Consider the following 21748-nt stretch of genomic DNA (forward strand, 5'->3'; position numbering starts at 1 on the left):
CAGAGGTCAGAGACGTGTTATCTAGGAGAGGAAAGCCCAGATCTGCCAAATCTATTCTACCTCAGGTTTATCCTCTTCAGTGACACTTGAGATTTTGGCTGTGAATGCCCCCTAAGTAATCCATGCACCTATCAACTGATGCTAAACTCACGTACTGGATAATTTAGGATAAATTTGGGAACATGCACCTGATGTTTCCATCATGTACAATTTTTATATATAGAATATAAGCTTTAGCCAGGTAAATACTTGAACTATGGTGAACTTGAAACAACCTAGCAAGGACCAGAGAGAAAGAAGCATTTCTGTTGGCAAGTTTCTGTCATTAGGAGAAGCTGGCAACTAAACAGCAAGTAATCATTAAACTCCATAGGCCAAATTCTTCCTTACAGCTATTCAGTTGAAACTGCTCCATTAGAAAATAAACAGACTTTGTGCTGCAGAGCTTGACCAGCTCTAATTTCAGCTTTGCAGCTAGTAATACTTTTCTCTTCAAAATTGCTTAGTAGACCTTTCTTTCATGCATTTCCATCACCTACACAACCACAAAACCACCATGAAGTTCAGCAAAACAGGACCTTCTGTTCACCAGAGGCCCTTGATGCAGATAGCAAAATTACTGTATCTTATAGCCACCCTCTATTTCAAAAGTAAAGATAATTTTTTCATTTCATTTCACAGCTGGCAAACCCACGAGCCCACAGAGAGAACTGGTGCCTATAAATATTCATGTCTATAAATGCCAACTAAAACTTGGCCTAAAAGAGCATAATGAATTAAGAAACAACTCAGCAAAAACACACCCTTTCTCTCTAGCTCACCAGGCAGGTCTGCTGGCCCTTGGACCAGGAGCTCCACTTTGAATCTCGGCTCTGGAAGCACACTGTCTGCTCTTTGAACATCAGCATAGTTTTTAACTACTAGAGCACCTCTGCAGGATCCTGAAGCACACTGGTCAGTTCTGCCCTCTGTTTCAAGCTGAAGGAGCTGTGCTGAGACATTTAGTTCAGTTCCCTTAATAAAGGAAAATGAATCACACCTCCTTTAACTCCAGACACCCAGTCAGACACCTGAGATAGTCACCAGGTGCTCTCCTTATAGTCAGTGGAAGGAGCACAACATCTCCAGAAGGTCCTTTGCCTCATCTATTCTCAAATGAGGTGAATCCCCCTCCAAGAAGAGTATGGTAATTAACTTAGACTTGCATGTCTTTTTCACACCCAAGGGTATAAACTTCAAGGAAGTCTTACACACATTTCTAGACATTTCACTGCAGGTGACTGACAAACCTTAATATATCACTGCTGAAAAGTATTTTCAGTATTATGGGAAATACTTCCTGTCAAAAAAAGCACCCGTTGAAGAATTTTCAGCATTGATGAGAGCAAAAGCTCTTGAATTTCATGGTTTCCCTTCAGAAACTGTATCTCTATAAAACCGATGTATAAGAAAGCTATACATTCCAGTAACCTACTTCTTTTAAGATTACTCCCTATGTAAAAAACACTGTTTGTTTCTATGTTTATCTAAGGGACACATTGTTCTAGCACTGATGTCTGCTGTTAACTTTCAGCATTTTTTTTTCTTTTTCTTGTATTTTTTTCTGTCAATATATAGTAATGATTATGCTAAATTTAAAAATGGATTGTCAAGTTGGTCAAGAGACTATATCCTAAGTTTAAATTAGTAAACAGCATAAAACCTTTCCAGTAGGAGCTGAGTGGTAGAGTGAAATACTTAGCATTAAGGGCAGAACTTTCTCACTACCTTTTTTGTGGTTTTCACTTACAATTATCTCCAAAATGATCCTGTAGACTGAATTTGCATTAGCACTTGAAGTACATTAAATGAGCTCCTCTTTCTGCTCAGTTTTATCCCCAACAGAACCAGTTTATGAGCATCTTTTTTAGATGCAGAATTGCAGGTAATCAGGACATTCATTTTTAAAGTGCATTCTTGCTCTAAATAATGCACTAATCATCTATAGATTTTCAGAAAAGAAGAGAAATCTGGAACACTGCAGTGTATTCCCCGGCATTGTCACAGGACTGCATCTTTTAAATTTTTTCAATCACAATTTCTGAAATTTACTCCCTCTTCAGTTTTGAAAAAATAGGACATTCCACACCATTCACCTTATTTGAACATTTAGAAGACAGTGAAAATTGATGGCAGAAGTCAATAGAGGATACATAATCCCTTCCTGGGAAGGAGTCTTACCCACATAGACACCTGTACATGGATTTCTGGCCCTGTTTAAGGTCCTGGTAAACCTTTCACCACCTACAACGAGCAAAGATGTAATCCCTCAAGTTTCCAGATGTACAAGCTCAGTTGTAAGCCTTCTAATTTCCTAGGACTCAAATTCCTGTGGTCATAATTACAGCTATAGTCTTGAAGACAACACACGCTCATACCCGACACGTACAACGACAGGCATTCCTTCCTTGAGGTTAACCACTTGTGAAGTTATTACATCCATTAGCAGAACTCACAATCCTGTAAGAAAACATCTGTCATGATGGACTCTAAAGAAATGTACTAGGACATCTGAGGACAAAATAATCTGGTTTTGCAGTTGAATACTTTTTTTTTTTTTTTTTTTTTTTTTTTTTTTTTTTTTTGTAATGCAACCAGTAGTTCAGATAAACTGGCCAAGAATTGCCTTTCGAAGGTTGAACTTTACTAGCTGACCTGTGGAGTGAGTTTAAGTGATTGTCTTAGATAAACAAAACTTTTAGATGGCAAAGATTATGTCAGAAGACTGCTACCACCACATGAATCCTTATAGTTGTATAGCTTAGTTCCTTATATCTTTTTGGTTTTCCACCTTCCAAAGAGGAAGCTGATGGTGTTGCAAAGACAGCCTTTAACAGGGCTTCAACAATTCAAAATTGATTCTGTTAGCTTGCTGCACAAAGCATCAGTGCAATACCTGGGCTAAAAGCTGCATAAAGAAAGGGTACTACCAGAAGCCAAGTGTGAGAGCAGGAGAATCCACAAGCCATGACCTTACAGCTGATGCCACCTTGGAAACTGTCTCACTGACTGGAAAAGTCACTGCTTCAGGGGCAACAGAAGCCTTGCAGAGCAAAACATCTTGAGAGGTTTGTAACACACTTAGATACCACTTCTCACCTTCACTTGCTGATGCCAGACTTGAGATAGCTGAAAATTACAGACTCTATAAACATGATGTATTTAGCCCCCTCACCATATGGTTTTAACCCACACACAGTCTGGGTTTCTCAACCAGGGAACTGCACCAGCTGCTAGTTCTTCACAAGATAGGTGGCAAGACAGCACAAACAAGGACTTGACATGGGGAGTTGGCCACTACTGAGATGCAGATGTTACCTTTTTACCTTGCATCCCTTGGACTGTAATCTAAATCAACCACACAGAGTATTAATTGTGCCACTGATGTAGTGAGGGATTCAAGGAACTCAAGGAAAGTTCTGCAGTTAAAGACCAAGGTATGCTGTTCTGCTCTTAATAATGGAGGACACAAATTGTAAGAGCGTACAACTAGCCAGAACTGAGATACACTGCATCATGTGAGAGAAAAAAATATCTGACCCTTTTCTCTTACTGGAAAGTTTAATGGTCATGCTCCTGATGACACTGATATTTTAAAAATAATTTAAAGGCCAAAACTATAAAAGAGCAGAGATCACTAAAGTTGCCAGCTGTATTCCTACATATAAGGAAACCTGTATGTTAGATCTGCTAGGGAGTTACTGCTACTCGCTTTGTACTTTAAAGCATCATAGGAATGTAGTGAAAAGCCATTAATAATATACAGAAAAGGTCAAAGATTTACCTAAAAAAAAGCATGACATAACAAAGTAATTCGTAGTGAACACTGCTTTAAATTATAATCAATCAAATCTCAAAATTCTTGGAGAAGAGACAACCTAGCCATTAAGAAACAAAGTATTTAGGAAACTCCAATGTGTTGCATAATCCTGCATAATACATCTCATAGGGATGCGGGAAACTGCACTTTAGGCTTTTTGGTGGAAACATAAACTTTATTAAAATAAACCTATTTATCTGGACAATATTAAGGCAAAGTCCAGATCTCACTTGTCTGTGTAATGCCAGGTATGTTTCCATCCCCTTGGCAGAGAAAAGAAAAAAACAAAAACAGAGTCACATGCTAGAATTAGCGAACACAATCATTTTCCAAGCAACCTGTAGTTTGAAATTTACTTGCCCAGACTAGTAATTTGCAAAATACACATTTCACAGGAGACATGAATGATTCATGTCTGATTTGCAAGTAAAGAAATGCCAATGTTTGCCAAATTTTTGCCTTGACAATACTAAAAGTGCTCTCAAACCAATACTGCAATATTATCCTAAGGATATTTCCCAGCAAAAGGCACAACTAAAGTATGAGAAGACACGAGCTGCAAAGCATCACCCGATCTAGTCAAGCAGTCGAGCATTTTTAAAACTTTTGTGTCTCCGGAAACCTGAAGTCTCAAACAAACTAAGCCATAGGAAAGAAAAAAACCAGAAACGTTGAGGCTGATTACAACAAATTAATCCACAAAACAGTTAACAAAAATCGATAGAGAAAAGTGGAGATGCAGCACAGAAAGAATACTTAACACATGAACTAAACAAATGGGCAGAGAGCAGGCTGTCTGATCGTATATCAACAGAAAAATCCACTTTGCATGGAAATATGTAATTTGAGCATTTTAAACCTACAATTTACATAGCGTATTCAAACGCGACAACAGAGAGATGAGCGAGAGATTTTTGTTTGCCTTGCAATATCTGAACCGCAGAAAAGCGTTTCAAAAGCAGCACAATTCAGCGGACCCAAGCAAGAAAAAAATCCAAACCATGAGTAATTACTCGGAGCAGCTGAGGGGTAGGTGGGTACGAGCAGCTTCCCCGCGCTGCTGCCGACCAGCGTTAACCCTTCCGCAGCCGAGGAGCAGCGGCCCGCTGGCGGGCGCACAGCCGCACATCCGAGGGGCGCCGGGCCGTCCGGCACCAGCCCCCTCGGCGGAGAGCGGCCCTCAGGGAGCCCGGCACCCCGGGAAAGGGTCCTCACTCGGTACAGGGAGTCGCGGCCGGGAGCGGTGCCGCGACCCCGGCCGGAGGAAGGGCTGGAGTGTGGCGGGGAACCTCGGGCGGCCCCCTCGCAGGCATCAAGGGGCAGGCGGCGACCCCGGCTCCGCCAGCCCGGGCACCTGCCTTCGCTTTAGGGCTCCTCGGCTCCAGTTTCTGAAGTGCTCCGCCCGCGCCAGCGCTCCCCGCCGGCCCCGAGCCGCGGCCCCCCTTCCCCGAAGCTCCGAAGGCAGAGCACGGGACGCCCCCTCCTCCCCGCGGCCGCCCGGCCCCGCGCACCTACCGCCGGCCGCGCTGCTCGGCGGCGCTGCGGGCGCGCTCCCGGCGCGATCGCCCCCGGCCCGGCCCGGCCCGCCCGCCCGCGCCGCCGCCATTGGGCGCTCCCCGGCGGCGGCAGCGCCGCATTGGCCGGGCCCGCCCCGCCCCGCTGCCCGCCCGCCGCGCAGCGCGGCACACAGCGCAGGTGGCGGCGGAGCGGCCGCCTCGTCCCGCACGCCGGGCATTGAGCCCTTCCAAGTTCTTTAGGGCCCGCTTCTAAGTACGAGCCAAAGGCAACGGACTTCGCCTTCTCTGTTCACCCACGGGCAAAAATTAATAGAAATGTTCAAGTAACAATCGATAATGCAAACAAAATATCCTTCGGCTCGGGGTTATTCGACGGGCGTGTTTAAATACAACGCTGTTTGTTTGTGACTGGTGAGCTCGTGTACACACTTTTAACACCACTTAACAGGCACCTCACTTCTTTTGTTGGACCCTTATGAATTGCGCAGATTATGGATTAGGCAGGTATAAGAAAGTTAATACAATGTCTATTAGCCAAGTTGAGTTTAAGCTGTTAAACTGTAAGAGTATTACAAACCTAATAATATAAATTGTATGGTAATATTCATCTTATTTGTGCCTTTAAATAGTTCAGAGAGCAATTTGCATATGAAAATGTCTTTACGGCGAAATTAACTTCTAACCCCAGTACCATTCCTAGACTCCAGCCGTAAGGAAGCTTATGCAAAATGAACATGTGCATCATTAGCCCAAACGTGAGCGCAGATGTGTGCATTTACAGCCATTAGCAGGTTCGCAAAATGACTCTGGAGAGCTGAGGGAGTAGCAAGTCACCAAAGAGCTTCCTAGAAAATTGAGCCCAGCAAGCTGAGAAATGTTATTGACCATTTGCGATAAACATGATAATAACAGCCTTAATTATCAATGGGGACTGACGGTAAAAAGAAAAAAAAAAAAAGAAAATTGCAGTTTTATTCTTCTCTGGGTGACCTAAGAGTTTTAAAAAGTGCAAAACCACGGGGAAAATATCAAATGCAAAGTGCAAGATAGCCATGTAATTACAACTGATGTTATCCCCAGCAGCTTAGCATGTCTGGTTCACCTGATTGTTTCGAAGGGGCTTTCAAAGGGCGTCCTGGGGCAGAGCAGTGTGGGGACACACATGCAGAGAACACTCGAACCGAAGCCCAAAGCCCCCGTGGCACAGGCGGGGGACATGGCGTCTCCCAAAGCGCCGACACGAGTGCCCGCTAGAGGTGGCTGGGAGAAAAGAGCACACAGCTCGCACATTCCCAAACCGGACTTGCTGATTCTGTCTTAGCCAGCAGTAGATGTTGATTGCCCAGACAAAGCCAGTCACTTGGAAGATGTTTAGTCCAGTAATCTGCCCAAATGGGTTTAGGCTGACTGTCAGACTCATTTACATGTGTACAGGGTAAATTCCACATATCACCTGACTTTTTTGTTCTTTCAACTTGACAGCTAACTAGGGTTTTTAGTGTTAATATTTCATTATAAAGATATTAATAATTCATTATTATCCTGGAAAATGATGCTATTCCATTCTGTCACCCTGATTTTCTAAGACTTTGCTAAGCCTTCTGATGTTTGCATTCTTGTAACGAACTTTCTCACACACAGTTCTGTAAACAACTTATGTTTTGCATTCTTTCATGGAGGAGGAGAGAATTGATGGACTCTTGGTCTGTCCAGTGTCATTGGAGAGGTGGCACTGTCACCCTCCAATCCACTGTCACTTTTGGAAAACTATAAATGTTGGAGTCAGAAAATAAAGGTCCCTTTTTTAATTCACCTGGAGAGCAGCAGTGTCTGTGTCGTCTTTTCGTGTCGTATTACGACACCATTCCAATACAAAACCATGATTCTCATGCAAGCTTTACTGCAAATTTAATTAAATTTGTCAGTTAACACAATTCAGTATATTTCATCATATTAAATGAGGCAGTGTGACTTAACCCTTAGTGGAGTGTCGACAGAGGCTCCATGTGTACAGAAGCACTTTGAGATTTTCTTTACCTATCTGGACCTGCTTTCACAATTAAGTCTGTACTTCATATTTCTTTGTACTGTATCACAAAGTAGTCTCACAGAAGTGCTACTTCTCAGCCAGTGAGCTGCTATTGACACACAGAGCAGTAAAAGAAAATAAATGTGTGGTGCCAAAAGATTGTTTGCTCAGCTCCCTTACCTCAGACCATGTGCACACACCTACATTTTCTTTGCTCCAGCTGCCACAGCCCAGCGTGGAAGATCACATCCTTCAGGACAGATTTGTTTAACCGCACATCTCAGTAATGGCAAGATTAGTTTAAAACAAATATTGTTGGGACAAATGCACTATTTCCAGCATGGCAGGCCATCACCTTCACCTCCCCTTCACAGACTATATCTTCCCCACAGAAGGGCATTTCTCAATGACCTGACACCCTTGTTTTGCCATCTAACAGCAAACCAAATTACCGGTATCAGCAGAGCTTGTTCTGCCTGCAATCTGAGCAACTGAAGAGTTTGTAGAATAGCAGTGCCCGGAATGTAATGGCTAGTGGAGAAATCTGGAAGCATCAAATGCTTAATACAAGCATAGAGAGAGCTAAAGGCTCATAAAACATACTCATTTTATGTAATTTGAAAGCTTTCTTTTCTGTAGCTGCAAGAATGTCTTCATGATTTGGCATTTAGAAATCCCAAGGAGACAGTGGAAATTAATATTTTATTTGCTATGTTTAAATAAGGAATAGTATTTTAAAATGACAGAGAATATTGTTTGTTCTAGCAACTTTCACAGTGCCAAATGGGATTAATGAGGCACTAGATCTGAAATCTTAAAAGGTATTTATTTTTAGTTTACTTTTCTATTAATTTTAGTAGTATTTACCATAGGGTTTTTCAGTTTTCAGCCAAAGGATTATTTGCAAACTGTTTACCCTAAACATGAGCACTGTGTTTTATGATGCTGAACTAGTATCACCAGAAACATTTAGAAGTATTTTGTATCAATCTACCTTTTGGAATTGAACTAAGAATGAAAAATGTAGCGAAGTATAAACTCTTTGGAGCTTGTAAACACAAACATAATAATTAAGCCAATTTTTTGAAATTACACATGCAAAAAACCGGAAATATTTTTTGTGTCTCTATGGAGCTATTCACTGAATATGCAAGACAGAGTAAGCAAACAGTTAATATACAATGTTCAGTTTGTTAGTGAGAGATTATATCAATGAAGAAATCCTTCTTTCTTGCCCTGTTTTGAGAAGTTCCTACCTACTTGCACCCTTTGCTTCCAAAAAATCAGACTCCTAGTAGGGAATTCAGTAAGTTGTTAGTTTTGCAAAGAGGCAGGAAAAGCCAACACAGCTGCGTGCAGTGAGATCACCACATTTATCTCACTGGGTCTGAATTCTCTTACTAGAGTCACCTCCCTTCTGTGCAATGTTTCCCAGATTTCAACAACCAAATCAAACACAGAATTATTTATAAAAAATATGAAATCTTTAGTTATCCATATACAGCTGAACATTAACGTAACACTGGATTCCACAAGAAAATGCATACGTATTTTGGTGTGGCTGTTCTTTCTCATGGACTGTCCAGTCCTGTAATCAATGGGATGAAAACTACAGATGAAACTAAATACAACCTGAAAAGAATTAACTCAAGTGCTCCTGATCTGATCACTTTGGAAAACTCACCAACATGTAAATTGTCAGGCCTTCAGCCTTTGAATTCAAAGCTGGATGATTGTTCCAGAAGTACCTTTTATATAATGCAAATTTGTAACACTTAAACTGGAACATTCCACATATTTATTCAGTAATTTTAACATCGGCTATAACAATGACTTTAAAGTCTATGAAGTGTGTTTGACTTTTTCACATATCCCTTTTTAATATCAGCAGTGCAAATTGACTTTTCCTTTACAATTGCTGTTGACTAGATCTGGGAAATTTTCCAAATAGTAGTAGCGATAACAATAATAATAAATTATTTAGAAGCACCTAAAATGCCATTAATTAATAGAATTTCATTATATAGCAAAGTCTGGAGCCTAACAAACATTCAAATAAGATTGGTCAGGAAAAAATAACGTATTTTTAATTAGTTTTCAAGCTATTTGGATGGCTCAAATATTGCACCAGATTATCTCAGTGAAAAATGATTTTTAAAAATTTCTTCATCACCTGTTGCTAAATATTTTCACTTATTTTAGTGGGAAAGATTTTGTAATCTAAGGAAATATGGATTTAACTTTGCAAAAGAGACCACTCTCCTGGAAGCTGTGCACATAATATTCCAAACAATGCTGGAAGAGAGTTTGGTGCATTTTGGAATGATTTACATACCAAAAACGTTGGGAAGGTATGGGAAGGTAATTATTTACTAGGTCTTACCAGAAGCTACAGTGATTTTTATACTGAACTTTTGCTCACAAATATGAGAGAAATAAGAGTAATGCATTATTTAATTTTGTTAAGTTTCCAAAGCTCCTGCAACCAAGGACATCTTACATCTGTGTGTGTGTGTGTGTATACACACATATATTCTCCCAAGATATGATAGTGACTCAAAGTGTGGAAGTTACTCCATTCCCAATCTTTGAGACCTCAAGTATTTAACAAGTCCAAGTTGCCATTATTGTCTAACACCCCCTTGTGGCTACAAACACACACCCCAGGTACAACATTTTTCCCCCCAGCAAAAGTCGTTAATTAGAAGCAATAAAAATGTTGGTATGAATCCTGTACAGAAATTGAGCCACATAACACATGGGAATTGGAACAGCTAATTTTATACATAACAGCCTATGTTTAGGAGGAGGAATGAAGAAAAACAAGTGTATAAAAATAAGGAAATACAGAAAATTATTGATAGCAGAATTGAGGAACTGTAATTTCAGTATTTTGCAACACAAAAAGCTGATATTCTTCAAAGTTATTTTCAAAAATCTGGAATTGTAACACATGTTATACGGAAAGCTCAAAAAGTTGGATACCAAAGAAATAAAAATGTGAGCAACCAATCTCTGTGGAAGCTAAATGACATCTATCTCTCTTACTACCTGAAGTGCAATTACAATGGTACTTCATCTCCACTTACTTTCCTTTCTGAAAATAAAATTTAAGACTATATGTTACAGTCTCCATTATCTGGATATATGGTACACTGTCCTCCCCATTCTTGGCTTTAGAAGAAATTGATTACAGTTGTCTGAAGATTTTTGACAATAAGTAGGCTAGAGTGACATTTTTCCTCAATTATTCTTTATAAAAAAAGGGACTCGAAGTCATGATTCCATTAATATCATGATAGTTTAGAGAAGAGGAAGAACATTTTGTCATTATACCAAATAACACATTCTAATCAAAAAGGTCTGGTAGGTTTAGAAATTATATTCTCTAGTAATATTTTAATTGGTTTTAGTCTCAAGAATAAAATATAGAAAATACAGCAATATAAAAACCAAAACCAAACCAAATATACTAATTTTCAATGAACATCAGCCTGGAGCTTTTAAAGACAGACAAGCTGCAGAAACCCCCAACACTGCCCCACAGCACATCATATATTTATTCATCTGGTGCTCAGTTCCCTCCACAGAACACAGCTCCACATTGACTACAGGCTACAAATGAAATAAAAGTATCTACCTGACCCCACCTCCACTGAGTATGTCAGCAATCACATCTCAAACAATGGACTTTTTTGGAAGGTGAGGGATGACCTCAATAAGCTTGAGCTTTGTTAGTTGAACTCAAGCTGGTTTTAATACCTGCAGTTCTGCTTTTACCTGCAACAAGTGCTATTGGCAGGAGCAGACAACATGGAAAACAAAATACTTCAGAAAACTGATTTGGGCTGATGCTCAGGATCACTTACCTATTGATACCTTTCCTAGGCATTAATGCTCCCCCACTGTCCTTACTTTCCTTCTCCCCAATGAACAAGCACACTGGAAAGCCCATCAACTTAATGAATTTAACAAGGGAGGACTTGATCTCAACAACTGGAGCCTGAAGGGATGAATGGGTCAAAAACAGCCTGCAAAGCAAACAAATCTGTCAGCTTGGAGTAGTCCCTCCCCCAGTATCCGTTCCAACTGACTGAATTATCCCTGTATCAGTGTTGAAAATGCAGTAGTAGTTCTGAAGTCGCTGGTCATTGCTCTTGAATTACACAGCAGTTCACATGGCTGTGTCTACCAGCCATGGTACAAATGCTATATACACTGTCTCACACACACGCACACAGAGGGCAAGTTTATAGCATAACTAAAGACAAAATGCATAATGATCCATTCCCCCTCTCTTCGCCCTTCCTAAGGAATGGAAGTATGAGAATCCTTATAGGAAGAGATGCATTGAACAGTGGCACATACCAGTGCACATGACTAGCAATTCACATCTTCTGTCATCATAACCACTGTGAACACTGAGGGTAACCACACAGGTGGTATCTTTATTTCACAAGATTAAAGATACAGTACAAAATGAATCTGTACATCTTTCTATTAACAGAATTTGTTTACACAATTATATTACATTTGACCAGCCTTTATACTGATTTTAAATACAAAATAAATTTACAAAACTCCTACAAGACCCTTTAAAGAACTGTAGCTGATAAAAACAAAGGGTTCCCCCCATAGTCCCTATTTGCCATATGCATTTGCAGTAGTTCAAATCAAACTAAATCTTTTCAGTTTAATATTCTGAAACAAAAAAATAGAATTTCAGTTCATTGTTGCCTATCTAAAAGGAAAGCAACTTGCAAAGGTGAGTGTAATCCCCTTTTATAGGCCAAAACTAGCATATAATAGGTGGAAATTAGATAATGCATAGTCTTAAAAAGTCCTTTCACAAGCCATATCCTAATGTTCTTCCCCCAAATTAAAACATTTGATTTTTTTTTTTTTTTAGTAAGAGTAGCTGACTTACGGAAGATAACTAAAAAGTGAGTAAAACTATCTCGCAAGAGTCTCACGAGGATGTTTGTATCAAAGGCCTTACCTTCTATTACACTGTCCCACCATGGACAATATAAAGCAAGAAAATTATTTCAACAGATAGCTCTGGGATAAGTTTCACCAGTGATGAACTAAAATCCTGTTTTCTTAACAGTTCAGTGTTTCTTTTATATAGCAAGAACAGCTAACGTCTTTGATTAATAATTTGAGATGCAGAATAATGTGTTTCTTCATATTTTTCCACAGTTTTCCTACATATAAAAATCCCACCAATAACACTTACTGCTCTATAGTTCCATTTTCTGTGCAGGGAAAGAAGAGCATGTGTCTATGAAGGTCAAATAGGCAGGCTCTGGCCTATGTTACTACACACAAAGAACACAACTTTTTCATTCAAACCATGCTTGAACACACCCAGAAAGGTTTCTCTTAAATCAAATCTTATTTCCCTTCTAAAATACTCCTGCATATAGACTATAAGATAACCTGTGTGCTACCTAAAGGGCAAAGTACTTCACTGCAGTAAACTGAGCAACTCAGCTTCTTTAGGAAAAAGATGCTTGATTAACTGAGTGCACAAGGAACATATTGCTAGTAAGAGTTAAATATACTTTCCTCAAAATGCAAGTTTCAGAACAGAGTAGTAAGGGATTGTCACAAAAACTTAAGTCATGGTGTAGATAACTGATTTAGAAAACTTATTCATATCTTTAATCCCTGAGTTAACTTGCCATTATTTATGGTAAGTACCTTTTTCTTCTACCACCACATTCAAATGAATGTCATCTGAAGAGTTAGTGGTAGTAATTTGGTGGAAGGGAAAAAAGCAGGAGAAAGACTTCCTTATTGCTCCTTCAAAAAGCATTTTTTTTAAATGAAGTAACTTGCTGATCTTCAATTGTTTTCTTCTGCTGATTTCTTGGATGTAAAAATGCATCAGATACACTGAAAGTCATCTGTGAGACCGTCACATAGCAGCAGTGATGAGAGATTCTTATGCAAGTAAAAGAGAGCTTTTAGAATTTAGTTCTAATAGATCAACAACCAAAACATTTTAATAATACAGTAACAAAATTGTTAAATTGCCTAAGAGACCAATACCAATGAATGAATGGTATTTAACTGAAGAACATTTTCCATATAATCTTTAATTTACTCATGCCAAGCTAAAACGAGTTAAGTGACAGTGGCAAAATATGTCAGAGGGTGTGTTCAGAAATCACAGATATCTTAGAAATGCAGCTGGGGAATGCTGTACATATAAGACACTACATTTCAGTTCAATACTGTTTCATCTGCTAATGATGATTGAGACTGAACAAGACATTCCTTTACCACATGCTGCAACCCTCTACTGATTAAAAGATTTGTCTTCATATGACCAGCATAAGCATTGTGAAGTACTGAGAAGTTTTACCTATAATACTAGTACCTTTAATACTAGTCATCCGTGACATTTGCATTTCCAAAAGAATGGATTGCTTATCTTCTATCCCAAACTCGAGGCCTATTGTGCAATCATCTCCTTGCACCTGTACCAAGTATGAAACCATACCAAACTCTCAATTCTAAATAAAGTGTATTGATATGTTGTTGCCAATACACTGGAAAAACATTTGCATGAAAATAAGCCCTTAACCCTTTAAACACAACAGCTTCTGTCAGAAAGCAGCTAAAGCCTCCTCATTTGTATTCGTTCTGCTTTATGATAGTATATTCAGAGGGTTTAATGCTAGTACAGAAACCAATATTTCACTACCACTGGAAAATAAGAACAGACACTTATGCATTTCATGCTCCTAAACTATTCTGTCACTGCTTCCCATCCCCAGCCCCAGAAATCATAGTTCAATGAAAATCGTCACTAAGTGAAGATTCCTCTTGCAGTCTTAAATCATCAGTCCACAGGTCACAGTCTTTACACTCATTAAAAGGCATTTACACTGACCTGGTGGCATCAAGAAGCCACTAGTCTTCTTTCTCTTTGGATTTTCTTGTTACAAGGGGTCCTTGAGATGGCACAGCCAGAGACATTACCGTGACTTTCCTCTATGCCAGGTACAAGAGAGGTTGGCGACAGCCAGAGCACCCCTGTAGCTTTGGAGTAGCATCACTGGCATAAGCACATGCCCTTTTGTAGAGAGCATGCATTTTTGTGGCTCTTTTTTGTAGATGCATTAAGCAGATGCATGCGTGAGATACACACCTTTCTTGCAGTGCAAATCACTAACAGGATTGTTGAAAATTAACCACAGAACTTCCAACTCCAAAAGCAAGTCAGCTAATTCACTGAGATTTCTGGCTCTCTCCTTTCTTCAGTGTGTGCAGTAATACTGGTGCTTTCTGCTATCTAGACTCAGCCTCTTAGTAAAAAGACAAATTTAAATTTAGGAACTCTACCAATATGTTTTCATGTCATGAAGGACTGCAAAGTACACAGGCTCCTGAAAAGTTTTAGAAGTATGTGAGATCTGGGTGCTGTGTGGACAGTTTTCCACTGATGAGCTTTACAGACCTCATCTGTCCCACTCCACCTCATGGGCTACATACTGACTGCTGAGAACTGTCTAAGGGGAATGGAGTAAAATACCCAAAACAAAAAAGCACGAATGGATAGTAGCATGTTTGCTGGCTTACTTTTACAGGGTTTATCAATAATCTATGTTAAACCATCCAAGACAGCCTAAAAGACCAAAGTGTAAGGAATACTAAAAAAAAAAAAAATTAAATAAGGGCTATAGAAATACTTGAGATGCAGGTCAGAATCTAAGTTCTTAACACCCCTAATCTTTTCAGAATTTGAATATAGGTCAGCTTCTTGGACTTAAATTGGCCATAAATTTATTATTATTACTTTTATAAAGGGCAACTGCTATCAAGCAGGCAAAAACCTTCTACTGCTAGCCTTCTGTCTCTCTGGGAGATGAAAAGGACTATGAATAAAGAGGAACTAGATACAGCAGGCAACATTTTTGTAGTAGCACTCTTGTGTTTCCATGAAAAAAGCCATAGTGTTATTCCATTGGCACTGAAATAACATTCAAATCAATTTGAAAATAATTTTCTTATCCCTGAAAAAAGGCATCATTCTAAGCAGCTTTCAAACATTTTTTTTAACTTCTTTGTGCCTCTTTTGGGGGAGGGGCTGTTGATCCAAAGTCCTAATTCACAATGAAAATTGTTCCTTTTGGAAAAATCCAGTTCTTTCACTGAGGCTCTTGTTGCTATTGTGGCGGTTGGTGCTCTGGGGGCGGTTCTTGTTGAGGCACAGCTGGCCGCAGTCCTGCTGGTCTGGGAATTGCTTGGTGTTGCCTTTGTCTGTAAGCTATAATTGTTCCCAGGAGCAAGGCGATGATAGTCATAAGGTAGAGGTCCCACTCAGGTCCCAGCAGCTGGTCCATATCAATGTGTGAGAATACCTCTCTTATCTAAGAAAGAAAAAGTCCACATCATGTCAAAGAACACAAATGGGAACTTACTTCGATTTTAAATTTGACTTGTAACACTTTTCACATACAAGTATCAGTTTTAAAACTTAGTGGCTCTTGTCCTCTCTGAAAAAATAGTATCACATCAGGGACATTCTTCATTTCCAGGAACTAAAACATCATTGAGACTAAGATCCATCCTATATAGAATGAGGTACTCTATTTTCTATTTTAGAGATCAAAGTTCCACTGTGGAATTTTGTGGCTTTCCCATGAATGACAGAGCATTAAGCCTCAGGACACCTGTGTGGTACAATGCTGAGATTTGTGCAGGTAATGGACAGGGAATTTTGATTGAAATGCCTTTTTGTAAGACCCCATTTGCATAAGGATTAACCAACACATACTTTCATGCTTCAGTACTGTATCTGATGATACTACACAGTCACTGCCAATTTAAATCTGCAGCAACAGACTTAAAACTAGGAAAAGCTGCATTCTGCATTCCAGCTTCTGTGAGTGCTATGTGTGTATTTGCCCAATTGATTTAAGTATTTTAACTGTCCTCAGCCTCAAGACTACTATAATTAGTCCAACTTTGCTCAATTGTCTGAAAATGCATTTGCTCCAAGTAACTTCCATAACCATTTTAATTTATTAACTAATCCAAAAAGGCAGTAAGATGTCAGAACACTGAGAAATATTGGAAAGACTTCACTCTAATTCCAGACAAATTTTTTTCAGGGCCACCACCCAGTAGAAACACTACAAAATACCTAAACTATCTAATACAAATATATTTTTTCCCCCACAGAGATCAAACAAAACTATAATGGGGTTGTTACACAGCTGAATATAAAAATAGCATGAGAATTAGGGATATAATTTTTTCCCCTGAGCATTATGTCAGTTAAATCTGCTTTGTTTCGATAGCAGATGGTCATGGATAAGAACAGTCAAACAGTTTTGAGAAATTCTCTTCAAGGGAAGAACAGCACAGAAGAGCACTGCCTGTGCACATTTCAGATTCACAGAGCTGCACAAATAGGAAATAGGAATGAAAGCTTCAGTGACTTTCTTAATATGCAACAGTAGAAAACAAATCTATTCTAAGTTTACAGAAGGTTCAAGCAATACATCTACTTAAGTAAAATTACAAACTGAGCTTCGTTTAAAAATGGAAAACACATTTGCTCTTCTCTTTTAACTCAGCATTACTTACATTGATTTCTCGTATGTACTGCAAGGAATAAATCACTCCAAGCTTGCAAAGTGCTAGGAAGACAGGAACCTGAGCATCTGGGCTTGCTTCAGCTGCCATGTCATAGAATCGTTTTGCAAGATGAATATCCTAAAGTCGGGAAAATTCAAAGCACAGTTTTGAAGAACTTGAAAAATTAACCATAGCTTTTTTTTTCTATGTTCACCTTTGATGTCTATGCATCATGACTTCACATACTTAAGTGGAAGTTGATATACTTGTCCGTTGCCTATTGGTGAATGTATTGGGAGACATGCTAATTCCACTAGTTGTGGACTTAATTGAATATTAGCAAATGTACTCTAACAAAGCAGACTCTCAGCATGCAGCTCACTCACCTGCTTGATGCCCAACCCCTTCTCATGCATGTAGCCCAGATTAAACATTGCTTGAGCACTGTGCTGCTGTTCTGATGCCAGTCGATAGTGAATAAATGCAGTTTCATAATCAACATCAGTACCAAACCCATAAAAATGGTAATCTCCAAGTTTAATTCTTGCAACAGTATATCCTATAAATAAAAAAAAAAAAAAACAACAAAAAGAGGCTAAAATAGCTAGGCAAAGAAACCCTTTTGTCTTGCTATGAAGATGCAGTAGGAGCGTATTACTTTTCACAGTGTATAAACTGTTTATCTGTCACCACTCCCTCACATAAACAGCATTTATTTATAAATTTGGTTAAGCTAACCAAAATACAGCCCATTTCCATCAGCAGGTAAGACCTTTTCCTAGTAATCCTACCAACATTTTTATTGCTATACAGAGGTATCAGCTGAAAACCTGTAACATGTTCATGATCAGTCCCTTATTACAGAAAAACTTTTCATTTGCTATATGGCCTTTAAAGGATTCAACTTTTTTTTTTAAAGCAGTAACATTGGAAACTTGAAAAATAGTGTCTCATCATTCATGTCATCATCTCAATTTCTAATATTTTAAATTAAAAGCCTTGAAAGTCTAAATTTGCATGGTAGTCTTGCTCTAAAGTTAAAAACTAGTAGATAGATATTAGTGTAGATGCATCCCTTTGGAAGTTAGATACCTCAAGATATTTCATCATTACGTTCAATTTTGGTTATTTTAGGGTAGGCAAACAAGCACCAGAGTTTAAATTTGTGCTATTTGGACATCAAGGATGCATTCTTCATCACCTTTGAATAGGAAATTGCATTTCTTAATAAATGATGAAAAGTAACAAATTACTCTGAAGGATTTTAGATTTATTTTTCCAAGCAGATATACTTTTAGAAAAGTCAGAGTTGCTGATGTTGTTTAACACTGCTCTATAATTCCATATGGAACAGCAAAAGAAACACAAAGTACATTTGTATTTCAGTCCTTTAAGTCTTTAGAATCACAGAAAGGCTCAGATCTGCAAGGATATGGTAATGACACTACAGCTAACAACAGACCAAATAACTACTAATTACCCTATCTGGGATACAACTTCTGTTGAATGGGAGGAAGTAAACTTTCCTCTTTACATGTTTCATAGCAAAACAGATGAAACTGGACATCAATGGCTCTACTAAATGTTAAGGAAACCTTCCTGTCTGACCATTTGGGAGGCACTCTGGCCATCACACTCCCACCACTACAGACTGCTACTGCAGGGACTGAAGCTCCTTCCCCCTTGGCAGTGAGTGGCTGCAAGGGCTGATGGATGCTTGACTCCCTCCCTGTGCTACTCTCACGCAGTCAGACAAGCTTTCTTTACTGGTTTGACCCTGGGTTTCCAAGAGCAGAGTCTCAGAATCTTTTAAACAATTTAACAATGGCACAGTAACACAAAAACCAGCTTGAGCTTGTATTTCCGAGGAGGAATCCCATACAAAAGAATCCCTGGGCTTTTATACCCTTACAGTCTGTTCATACTTAAGTCTAGGGTCCTTGGTTCTTGCTGTGTCTTGTCACCTGGCTGGGCCACAGGTCCCTGGGCCTCTTGTTATGGAAAAGGTTGGCAGCTAATGGCTCCTTGCCTTGGGCTCCTCCCACCCAGAGCTCAACCTGTAGCTCACACTGCAGCTGCAAACCTACACTGAATGTATTCCTCAACATAAAAAGAAACAGACTGGTACAGACATACCTTGAGAAGCTGCTCTATTCCAGTGAAGCAAAGCTCGAGGATAGGTTTCATTTTCTCCTACTATGCTAGCTTCTTCTAAAGAAGAAAATAATCCAGTTAAATAGAACCATGGTATATGCACACATGACCACAAAAAAAACCCCTGCTTATCTTCAGTCTGCTGAAATATGTTAAAAACTTGAAGCAATCTGTGTTATAGAACAAATAAGATCCAATGCATCTGAAACTTATAAAAACCCCTTTCGTTTATACGGCCTTTCCATTTATCTGCCCAAATAAGAGAGCTAGGAACAAACTATATAATTTCACCCTGAACTATGGCTTATTAAGTATCTCTCCCATTCCAGCTGTAAGAGATTCTGATGCATACTTAAGGAATGACAGAAAATGCAAGTTTTAAGAGCATATAATTTGGACTTCGACAAATACAAGGTTGAAGTATAACTGTTATAGTTTGTATATAGTTTTGGCCTGTTATAGTTTCGGCCATCTGAAACCAGGACTAGTCAGGTAAAACAAAGGCTTAAACTCCTTAAACCAGCAAGACTGCAGTCTCTTACATGGCAGTGCTTCGGCTACTTCAGAAGTTGTCCACGTCACAATATGAAGGTTCATGAACAATCAGACAATTCAAAGGATTAATAACTTTAACTTCTAGTGTAACTATTGTTTCAGCTGTACTGTCCCACAGCTGACACAAAGATTTTGCATAAAACATATAAAGTAATTTTAAATCAATCTCCAGTTCAGATGCAGATATATCTGAGTAAAGACAATCAGAGTTTTAATTTAGGGAAAAATGCTGTTTCTTTGTACTTCCAGCCAAGACTGTCATTACTGTACCTTATCTAAAGATCATTCACTCAGACACCTTTAAAAAACATTAACTGGAAATGAAGATGTTAGATTGCCCATCAGCCACTAAGAGGTGTTTTCAATACTAAGATATAAAGCTGGCAAGGAGACCTAGATTTGATTTAGAGAATGTTTAAAATACTGGATTTTGCAGTTTGTAGAAAGGTTTACCATTGTACTTCCATTGTCTCCCAATGACTTCAAATTCTAATAAATCCAAGTTCAAGCCATCTAGTTCCAGTAAGACACATGGGACAAGATTTTAAATCTAAGAGAATCAGCTGCCCAGTTCTTTACCCCTGCTTCAAGAGTAGCATCAGTAAAGTCACACGAAGAAGAAGGTGTGGAGAAATTGCATTACAAGAGAAAGAACACAGGACACTGAGATTTCTATGCATAGTACAGGTCAAAAGTAAACCTAATGCAATCCCTGCTTTTACAATTGTGCTTTGGAAATCCAGAGAATTTTTAGCACTGTGCAATATTCTAAAGACTCTCTGCTTACGTCATTTAAAAATCCCTAAGTCAGAAATTAAATGTATTTTAACTTTTAGTCTGTGAAGTCATCCTTAGAAGTGAAAATACAAACGGATTGCTTTCCAGTGTGAAGAGCAGGAAAGAGGACAAGACCTTCATTAAAGTTCTAACATGCCGCCTCCAGAAAAACCCTTTTCAGTATATATTCAGATTCTTACTCTGATCAAGTATGAAAGCAGCATTGCTTTGTGCAACTTCATAGCCTTGTTCTGCCAGAAGAAGATACTGAACGACAGCAGAATTTGAATCACCATCCTTATAGCTGTTGTAGGCAGTCATCAGTCTTTCAGACCAACGCCCCCGTTCACAGACATTCTTAAACAACTGCAGAGGAAAAAGGAAGGGGAAGGATAATGGTTGTCAGGAACTTCAAAAATTTAGGTTTTGCAAGAAGTAACACTTTAACATTCTGATGCCTGTTCAAAATATTTGTATTTCACATTAAAACATGACAAACAAACTCCACCATTCAAGACAGGCTTACTTTAAGATACAAGTTGCTAGGCAGATAGATGCTTAGCAACTTGTAAGATTCTTAGTAAGTAAAGATAGTAACTTGTAAGATTCAGATGCTTACTCAGAATTATTTAGTATCTTAGTTTAGTTACACTTAAATCCAAGTATAAAAGAAGAATTTGATACTTATAAGTTACTGTTGCTTGCTTTACATTACATTCTTTTGATTTTCTTCTAAGTTAATAAAGGAAATACAAACCCGACATAACAAAAAAGCCAAAGATTTTTCTCATGAAATACAAACAAGTTTGCTAATATATCACTTTCCCTTTTGATAGCCTTGACTTTGCAGTCACTGCTGGAAATGTCCTATACAGGCTGATGTGGTTAAAGCCAATCTCTTGCAAGTCAGTATTATTGATCTTGATGAACAGGTGACCTTACCTCAACAGCAGTATGACAGGACCGCATCACTCCAGTGCCAGTAGCATGCATCTGAGCCAGATTATAAAAGGCGAGAATGTGGCCACCCTGGGAGGCCAAGTTAAAATACTTCAAAGCTTGTTTATAGTCTTTCTTGACTCCAATGCCATCTAAAAGAAAGATTAAATCATTGCTATTCATTCCTCTTAGAAAGAAGCATTGTATGAAACAGTTCTTACTCTTGAAAATTACTCTAGAAAAGCTTTGTGAAAAAGTCAGGAAAAAACAGAATGAAATACAAGTTCAATGTAGTAATATTCTACTGCAGTGTGTGCACAC

General features: G+C 38.9%; 2 protein-coding genes across 5 annotated transcripts in view; both read right to left on the reverse strand.

The window, feature by feature from the left end:
- Positions 1-5452, reverse strand: part of STON2 (stonin 2) — a 70148-nt gene extending 64696 nt beyond the window's left edge. For 2 of the 4 annotated variants that reach the window (XM_038139460.1, XM_038139456.1), the window contains exon 1: positions 5375-5452. The gene's annotated coding sequence lies outside the window, so the exon portion shown is untranslated. Of the gene's footprint in view, positions 1-4872; positions 5347-5370 lie in introns of those variants that run through there. The other 2 variants (XM_038139458.1, XM_038139457.1) reach the window with 2 other exon arrangements.
- A 6340-nt stretch (positions 5453-11792) lies between these two features.
- The window catches only part of SEL1L (SEL1L adaptor subunit of ERAD E3 ubiquitin ligase), a 35237-nt gene continuing 25281 nt past the window's right edge, over positions 11793-21748 (reverse strand). The window contains exons 16-21 of the mRNA XM_038138143.1: positions 21431-21579; positions 20689-20854; positions 19139-19213; positions 17389-17561; positions 17012-17140; positions 11793-15789 (exon numbers count right to left, since the gene is read on the reverse strand). Of these exons, the coding sequence (XP_037994071.1) occupies positions 15586-15789; positions 17012-17140; positions 17389-17561; positions 19139-19213; positions 20689-20854; positions 21431-21579 (896 nt within the window). The 3' untranslated portion in view covers positions 11793-15585. The remainder of the gene's footprint in view (positions 15790-17011; positions 17141-17388; positions 17562-19138; positions 19214-20688; positions 20855-21430; positions 21580-21748) is intronic.

The sequence above is a fragment of the Motacilla alba genome, chromosome 5, assembly GCF_015832195.1.
Source record: "Motacilla alba alba isolate MOTALB_02 chromosome 5, Motacilla_alba_V1.0_pri, whole genome shotgun sequence".
Taxonomy (NCBI): Eukaryota; Metazoa; Chordata; class Aves; order Passeriformes; family Motacillidae; genus Motacilla; species Motacilla alba.